The following is a 9,467-nucleotide window of genomic DNA, read 5'->3' on the forward strand; positions in this document are numbered from 1 at the left end:
TCATTAGCCTATTGTATATTTGTGATAATATCTACATGGATACGATTTTTTTTTTAAAGTAGAAAGTTTTTAGAAAAAAGAAACTAACAATTCCTTTGTCTATGCTACTAACTTGTATCAAATGTAATATCCTTTCTGGGGAGGGGGATCTTCACACAAAGAGTAGGCTAAATGTTTGGCCACCTTGACAAAAAATTATCATTTACTCATGGGCTCCTGGGTGGCAAGTTGGTTAAGTGTCCGACTCTTGGTTTCAACTTGGGTCATGATCTCACAGTATGTGAGCTTAAGCCCCACGTCGAGGTCTATGCTGACAGCGAGGAGCCTGCTTGGGATTCTCTCTCCCCACCTCTCTTTGCCCCTCCCCTGCTCACGCTGCCTCTGTCTCTCTCAAATAAATATATAAATAAACTAAAAGAATTATCATTTAGTCAAAAGAACACTGATAATAATTATTGGATTATTATGTCTACAACTTAGTGATTACAATAATGTACTATAAGTTGTAGATACTATGATTCCTATATAGGAGTGTCTTAGCCTGTTCAGGCTGCCATAACAAAAAGACCATAGTCTGGGTGCCTTATAAACAATAGAAATGGATTTCTCACAATTCTAGAGGCTGGAAGTCTAAGATCAGGGTGCCAACAAAATCAAGTAAGGGTTCTCTTCTGCCTTACAGACTTTTCCTTGTACCCACATACAGGAGTAGGGAGTAATAGGGAGCTCTGTGGAATCTTTTATTAAGAGCACTATTCCCATTTATCAGGGTTCCACCCTTATAACCTAAGTACCTTCCCCAAATCCCCACCTAATACTATTACATTGGGCATTAGGATTTCAATATAATGAATTTTAGGGACACCCAAACATTCAGACCATAACTGGGGGTAAGAAGACTTAAGAAGGCTGAGCTCAAAAAGCAAAAATTGAACCCAGTCTTCTTATATCAACTTATATAATCAACTATCAGCTTAATGTTTCTTTTTAACTATGTCAAAAGCACCTAAAATTCAATACTCCAAAACTACATTCTTGATATCTAAGGTCTTCCTCTAGTTTCTTCTTTCAGTGAATGATACCATTATCCATCCAGCTGGATAAACTGGAAGTTCAATTATCCTCGACAATTTCCTTCATTCACATGCTCCCTGCTCCATCCAATCCACCATTAAATTGTTACTTTCACCTCTAAATATTTTTGAACCCGCCCACTGTTCTCCATTTCTACTCCCAGCACAAGCTATAGAAAACTGTGACTCCTGCCTGCATGACTATAATGGTCTACTGTTTTCTCCCTAGTCACTCGTGTCTTTGTCTTCTTCCAATCCATTCTCTGAATTGTAGCCAGAAGATTTTTTTAAAAAATAATTTTTAATGTTTATTTATTTATGCGAGAGAGACAGAGAGCAAGTTGGGGAGGGGCAGAGAGAGAGGGAGACACAGAATCCAAAGCAGGCTCCAGGCTCTGAGCTGTCAGCATGGAGCCAGATGCAGGGCTCAAACTCACAAACTGCAAGATCATGACCTAAGCTGAAGTCGGACGCTTAACTGACTGAGCCACCCAGGCGCCCTGCCAGAAGATTCTTTGTAAAATGCAATTCCTTCACTCTCCTGGTTAAAATCCTTCTGTGGCCTTCCATGGCTTTTTTTAGCTCACGTCCAAAAATCTCTATGCACCCTGTCTACTTCCCCAGAACAATTTTCTGCCCTTCCCCATCTGTGCTCTGGCCACACTAAGCCTCTCAGTTCTTTGAATGAACCAGGATCCCCTTTATCTCAGAAACTTTGTACCAAGCTGTTTTCTCCAACATCAAATAATTAAATGCCACCCATTCTTCAGTTCTCATATACTTGCTTCAGGAAATTTTCCTTCATCTCCCAGACTAGATTCCTTTCATAGTCCTCTGGACTTTTCCCTCACAGCGTTTATAATAATATATTTGTGTGATTATTTGATTAATGTCTGTAAGTTCCATGATGGCAAGAACTAAGTGTTTTTGTTGTAGTTTTGTTTTGAACAGATCTCCCCAACACTTATAACAATGCCTGACCTATATGGTAGGCAACTAACAAATATGTAGTTCAACAAATGTTGAGTTAATTAATGAATGGAAGGGAAAATAGCTCCATCGAGTTTAAATCAATAAATGACATTAAAACCTTTTAATAAAGCAAACATAAAAATTGGACTTGTATTTTGGAAACATAATCCTGGTCGCACAATGGAAGACTGATTTAAGAGGGGAGAGATTTGCACAGGGGAGTATGGTCAGGAGGCTACGGTATAGATGAGAAATGGTAAGAGCTCAAACTAAGGCAGTGTCAGTAGAGAAGGAAGAATAGATTCATTATACAGTTATTCCGGAGCTAGTCTGAAATAGTTGATGACCAACTCAATATTGAAAAAGTGAAAGAGAGACTAGAGACAAGTTTCTGCCCTTTGGCAAGAGGAACTACATCACAAACATTCAGTCACTTTCACTTTAGTACCTTCCCTGTTTTCAGTATTAGTCAATTAATCTATCAATAAATATTTATGAATTACTTAGCTTATTTCTTTAATGCCCTGACAGTGATATAAAAAAGTGAGATACTTTGAGGAGTTTTTGTTTTGTTTTTTTTTTTACTTTGAGGAGTTTACAATCTAATTGATAGTACTATATATCCAAACAATGGAACATTATTCATCCAGAAAAGGGAACAGTTACTAATACAAGCTGCAACATGGATGAAACTTAAAAACATTACTTTGAGTACTGAGTAAAAGACACCAGACAAAAAAAGTCACATATTATCCCACTTACATGAATGTCCAGAATAGGCAAACCTATAGGGACAGAAAGTAAATTAGTGGTTGCCAGAGGCTGGGAGACAATGGAGAATAACTGAAAATAGGTATAGGTTTGCTTTTTTGAAGTGATGAAATGTTCTAGGGTTAGACAGTGGTGGTGGATGCACAACTTTATAAATAAACTAAAACCCACTGAATTGTATGCTTTCAAAGGGTGAAGTTTATGGTATATAAATTATATCTCAATTTAAAAATCTAATTTAGATAGCATGTAACATAAAACCCTATTAGTACTGTAAAACACGCTCTTCTGTAGGTAAATGACAATGCAAATTGCCAAGTGATCACAGGTGCCAAAGGAGTAAATAGGCCTAAGTTACCAGAGAGGTGGTCAGGAAGGCTATGTAGAGGTAGAACCTGAATTTGGCTATGAGGGATAATGGGATCAGCAGTGAAGGAATGAGAAGAGAAATCATTCCAACGAAAAGAAATGGCAGGGAGAAAGGCATAGAAGCTGCAGGCTTCTGTTAGGCAGAGTTTATCTCCAAAAGCTGCATAAGATAGAGTGGGGACAAATTGTTAAGAGTATAAAATATCAAGTAAAAATCAAACTTGTCTTTAGAAGTTATGCATATTCTGCAGAATCTGGATCCTGTGACATGCTCTTCACAAAAGGCTTTTGGTGTTCACTCAGTTTGGAAAATCCTGTATACTACAACCCCCACTTGAGTTTAATTTTTTTTTTTTTAATTTATTTTTCGAGAGAGAGAGAGAGCAAGCAGGGAGGGACAGAGAGAGAAGGAGAGAGAAAATCCAAAGCAGGCGCCACACTGTCAGTGCAGAGGCCATCACATGGTCGATCTCACAAACCGTGAGATCATGATCTAAGCCAGAATCACGAGTTGAATGCTTAACTGACTGAGCTACTCAGGTGCCCCAAAGGCTCTGGGAGTTCTACATTAAGGAAACTCGTTTACCTTAGGTTAACACATCACTTGTCATGTGTCAAATTTATGTTGTCATGGAACCTCCCCCCCCGGGCAACACTGCTGAAGATGGAAGGAAGCAAGCAAAATGCCAAAGAGTAGGGATTCTGGATGCTGAGGAAACAGGAAATAACAGAGATAGTATGGCTGTGAAAATTTTACTTAAAAATTTAATTTAAAATCCTGTAATTTAGGAGGGGACCTGTGATGGTAGAGATGTAAAAAACAGAGAAGAAAGAGAAAATGCTAGAGAGAAAAAGTGAAGAGAAAGAAAAGTTCCACAAAAGGCAAGAAGATATGGGCATAAAAGCACTAGTAGAGGGTTATCCTTTTAGAAAAGAGGAAAGAAACCTTTTCTTTAAGATTTGCAGGGAAGATGAATGTTTCCATATAGATACAAAGATACTTAGAGGTACAAAAATATGAAGATGAGAAAATGTCTATCCAGTGGCTTACATCATCTTTCTTGCTTAGTTGTCTGTGTTCATGACTTTCCAACTACTTGTTTAATTCTGTTGAATTAGTACTGGCTTCAGTTTTAGAAGCACAACACCTTTATCTTAATCAAAAAGTATCACATGGTCATTCATTCATCACTAACTGAATTCCTGCTATGTGCTGGGCTCAGTGCTAGGCAGTGGGTATGAGTAAAGCACGGCTTCTAACCCTGAGAATCTCATGGTCTAAATCAGCATTGTTTTAGGTCTGTGAAGATTAATAACTATAAGACATGGACGGCCTCCAGCATGTATTGTACTGGCACAGTTCTTAAGTGAAAGCTCTTTCTCCTTTCAACTGGAAGAACGCCTACTTATCCTCCAAAATATACCTGATCTGTCCCCGAATACTTCCTTGATCCTTTCCTGCAGTTAACCACTTCCTCCTTTGAACAATACTTTCTATAGCATTTATTATGTACAATGAAATTTATCTCTTATTAGACCATTTCTTGGTGCCAGGGACTTCCTCATATGCAGACCCTTACACATGGAGGCACTTATTCCATCTTATATATATAAAACATTATCTATCCTTCAAAGTTAGGCAAATTATCATCTCCATTAAACTATCCGTGATCTTAAAGCTAGAAAAAATTTCCTCCTCTTCTAATCATTCATAACATTCTTTTTTAAAAAAATTTTTTAAACATTTATTTATTTTTGAGACATAATCATTCATAACATTCTAAATCAGTGCTTCTCAAGCTTTAATGTGCATATGAATCACAGCAGGATCTTTTTAAAATGCAAATTATGATTAAGTCAGACTGTATTACTAAGTGCTCAGGACATAAACCAGGCAAAGAATTACTTATTTATCTGATACGAAATAAAGCCAAAGGATCCCTAAAAACTTCTATGCTACACTTTACATATACATAATGGTATCATTACACTGTTGCATTTATACACATGCATTTCAGTACTGCTTTTGGATATAGTTTTATACCATAGACTTGAATGATTCAGCCTGGGTTTCACTACTCATTTATTGGCTGATTCACACATAGCTCATGCGTTTTTAACTTGTACTTATGGAACTTGCTTTTATACACATTATTTTAAATAACTCACATTATGTATGCTATTCATTAAAAATTTTTCATTAAAAATTTTTTTTCAAATAAGTAATCTCTGCACCCAACATGGGGCTCAAACTCACAACCCCGAGGTCTAGAGTAGCATGCTCTATGATTCAGCCAGCCAGCATCCCTGCTTTTCATTTTATAGAAGACAATATGGAAGTTTATAGAAACTCTGTAACTCACCCGATATCACATCACTACTATAAGGCTCAGGACTTTAACTGAAGTCTGCTGGCTCTAAATCCAGCAGTTTTTTAGTTACACTATACAAAATGTGCTAAGTTTTATAGTCCCAAGTATCAATGTCATAGGAGATAAAAGAAAGGAAGAATCATTTATCCCTTCAACAATTATTTTATGATGTTTATAGTCTGGATTCTGTGGCAGGTGCTGGGACACAGAAACAACCAGGGAAGTCTGTTTCTGAGGGACAGTTAAGCAAGGTTTCCCCAAGGAATGAGCATGCCAGTTCAGTGTTAATTCTCAACTTCAGGTAAGGAGCAGAAAGGCATTCAAAGCCTGGGGACTAGGATATGTATAGGTGTGGAGACAAACACTGAGTGAGGCACATTTTAGAACAAAGGATATGTGTGCGTAAATAGTATAGATAGGTATCATTAAGAAAGACCTGGACAGAATCTAGAAGGAAGGTACGCTGAAAACACTCATGGTTAGAGAAAAGGCAGGAAAAGGGAGAAGAAAGAAATTACATGATATGCTTAAGAACCAGGGAAAAGACCTGGAGTTACAGAGTCAAATTTTCATGTTAGAGAACAATAAAAACTAAGTGTGGGGCCAGTTAATAGTGAAAAATAAGCAGCAGCAGCATTGCCAACATGTACCAAGCTCTTAACTCCACCAGATACGGTACTAAGTGCTGTGCATTTGCAAAATATTTGAGCACTGTGTATTAATTCCCATTTTGTATATGAGAAAGTTGAAACTAAGAGAGGCTAAATGACTTGGGCAATATCATATAGACAGTAACTGGCAAAACCAGGATGCAAACCCAGGACTCTTAACACTATTCTTCAGATACACTATTCAATTTATAAAAATATTTAAGAAAGCAGCATCACAATTTCACTAGCTCTTAATTCAGATCCTTCATGCAGAGGTTACTGAACTTCTCTAAGCCTCATTTTCATGACAAAATACAAGAATAATGAAGCTCAGCAGAATTCTTATAAGGATCAAACAAGTTATTTGCTTAAAATACTCTATAAATTTAAACTGTACAATGTTATATACGCCTGAGGGTATTATTAGACATATATCTATCCTTGTCTATACATCCTCGGTATATAGGAAGCGTAGGTATCCTTAAAAGGCTAAATGGAGAAGTTCGAATAAACCTTATATCCGTTAGGTTTACTTATTCCAGGCTTCTTGGTTTCGTGTACAGAGTCAGAGAGTTTGCTTGTTATATCATTGTTAGAATTCTTAGGTGTATTTAAGAGAGGTTATTCCAGGGGCGCCTGGGTGGCTCAGTCGGTTGAGCATCCGGCTTCGGCTCCGGTCATGATCTCTCGGTCTGTGGGTTCAAGCCCCGCATCTGGCTCTGTGCTGACAGCTCAGAGCCTGGAGCCTGTTTCGGATTCTATGTCTCCCTCTTCCTCTGACCCTCCCCTGTTCATGCTCTCTCTCAATCTCAAAAATAAATAAATGTTAAAAAAAAATTTTTTTAAAAAAAGGGAAGTTATTCCTGGGGGCAGGGGGAGGATAGGAAACATATATACATAAATACACGAGTTTGAACAAGAATTCAAAATTTTTGAACAATTCAAAAGGCCATTTTTTTAAGGTCTGGAAAATTAAATTTGATATTCCTCCCGAAGCACTATGCTACCAAGTATAGATTAAACAAATCGAAATCTTTTGGGTTGCTGTATTTCACCAAATATTCATATTAGCTTTATTTATATATTTATTTAAAAAAATTTTTTTAATGTTTATTTATTTTTGAGAGAGACAGAGACAGTATGCGAGTGGGTTAGGGGCAGAGAGAGAGGGCGACACAGAAGCTGAAGCAGGTTCCAGGCCCTGAGCTGTCAGCACAGAGCCCAATGTGGGTCTCGAACTCACAAGCTGTGAGATCATGACCTGAGCTGAAGTCAGACGCTCAACCGACTGAGCCACCCAGGTGTCCCTATTCATATTAGCTTTAAAATAAATGTATCAGCTATGCTCTCCACGATAAATAAAAATTTTATTTTCCATTTTAAGTTACGACCAAAACTACAATATTATTTTAAAATAATAATGCTGAATAGTATTACATTATATGGACATGCCACAGTTTATCTCATCACCTCTGAAAGACACGTAGGTTATTTCCAGTTTGGGCGATTATAAACAGAGATACTATAAATGTTTGTATGCAGGTTTTTATGTGAAACACAAGTTTTTTTTATTTTTAACGTTTTATTTATTTTTGAGACAGAGACAGAGCATGAACGGGGGAGGGGCAGAGAGAGAGGGAGACACAGAATCGGAAGCAGGCTCCAGGCTCTGAGCCATCAGCCCAGAGCCCGACGCGGGGCTTGAACTCGCGGGCCGCGAGATCGTGACCTGAGCTGAAGTCGGATACTTAACCGACTGAGCCACCCAGGCGCCCCTACAATATTATTTTTTAAACAACGCCACTGAGAAATCAAAACAAGGAAAACAAAACAAAGGAAAATAAGCTATACTAACTGATGCACTCTGAAATCAGATTTCTGAGCAAACGTTAGGCTCTCTAGATTGAAATTTCTACAGCTTTATGCATACTTTTTTTTTTCATATAGGGCAGTAAGTCTAGTCGTTGGCAAATAATTGGTGTATACAGTCTAATAAAATTCGAAACCGACTAGCAGAGAAACAGGTCAGAAAGAGTCTGGTAAGGAACAGAGAAAAGGAGGAAAAACTTTCCTACGATGTAGGAAAAGAAAAATCTCTCCGGCACAACGGCTTCCTCACAACAGCACAAGGAAATACGTAGATGCCCTTGGGGACACCTAACTGTATTACAAGAACTTTCAAACAAACTTGGGCCCGCTTCTCTGAATATTGAGGTCAAACACTACACAACAGGAGGAAAACTGGGACGTAGGCAGGATATCGGAGTCCATACAAAACACGAACTCCTCTAAGAAGTTTGTATTCGCAGTGCCGAATCTAACATCGGCATCAAGTTCTCTCTCGGTAAATAAGAGAGGAACACAGCTCTCCTACCTCGTTTTCATTCTTTGACACCCACCCTCGCCAACTGGACCACTCCTTTTTTGATTAACAGCAAGTCATTGCAGAAATAAAATCTTACGGTTCCGTGGGCCCCGCTGAGGTGTGGGGAGAGCCAGAAGCCAAGTGAGTAATTTGGGACGCCTTCCCAAAGCCCTCCGTCCACTCAGGCCCCCTCGGAAGGCCGGGCAGGCGCAGAGGGCTCGAGTCCCCAGGCGGCTCCCTGCCGGTCCCCACCCGGCCGCAACCGCCTCGGCACCACAAGGAGCCCACCGCGTCGCACCCCGCGTCCACCTGGGGCTCAAGCTCACCTTCCGCGTCTGCCGAAGAGACAAAGGTGAAGTCCCCGTTCGAGGGGGAATACGCCGGGGGTGGGCCCGGCGGCTGCATCTCGCGGCCCCTCCGAGCCAGCGGCGGTGGAGGCTGCGGCTGGGCCCAGGCCCCAAGGCGGCCGCGACACCGGCCCGCACGCGCGCCCTACGGTGAGGCCCGCGAGCCGGGAGGTGCAAGCTGGGAGCGAGGCCGGAGACGAGCTGCCCCCGAGTCTGCCCCACCAAAGTCTCTTAGGTGGCGGCCGCCCAAACACCACGACGCCGGCGCCCTGACAGGACCATAACAGTGACAGCGCCCCTTGGATTGGCTCTTTGTAATGTGCTCTCCCATTGGCTCCTGGAGGAAGGTTCCGATTGGGTCTGCCCATTGTTGATTCCGGAAGTTGACCCAAGGACAGGAAGTTCACTTCTAATTGGTGGGACCTCTAGGTTTCCCCAGCTCTTCTTGGCTGCTATTTTTTACTTGACTTGTCTTCTCTTGTGGCTTTTCTTTATTTCTTTCGTCCGTTTTTGTTAACTGGACAAATTCTAAAAATATTTTAGAGCTA

The 9,467-nt window shown here is 40.1% G+C and overlaps 1 protein-coding gene across 1 annotated transcript in view; it reads right to left on the bottom strand.

Annotated features, from left to right (window-relative positions):
• YIPF4 (Yip1 domain family member 4) overlaps positions 1 to 9,217 on the bottom strand; it is a 29,742-nt gene extending 20,525 nt beyond the window's left edge. Inside the window, exon 1 of the mRNA XM_049652327.1 lies at positions 8,899 to 9,217. Coding sequence (XP_049508284.1) covers positions 8,899 to 8,977 — 79 coding nt within the window. The 5' untranslated portion in view covers positions 8,978 to 9,217. The remainder of the gene's footprint in view (positions 1 to 8,898) is intronic.
• Between the last annotated feature and the right edge of the window lie 250 nt (positions 9,218 to 9,467).

The sequence above is a fragment of the Panthera uncia genome (genome assembly GCF_023721935.1).
Source record: "Panthera uncia isolate 11264 chromosome A3 unlocalized genomic scaffold, Puncia_PCG_1.0 HiC_scaffold_12, whole genome shotgun sequence".
Taxonomy (NCBI): Eukaryota; Metazoa; Chordata; class Mammalia; order Carnivora; family Felidae; genus Panthera; species Panthera uncia.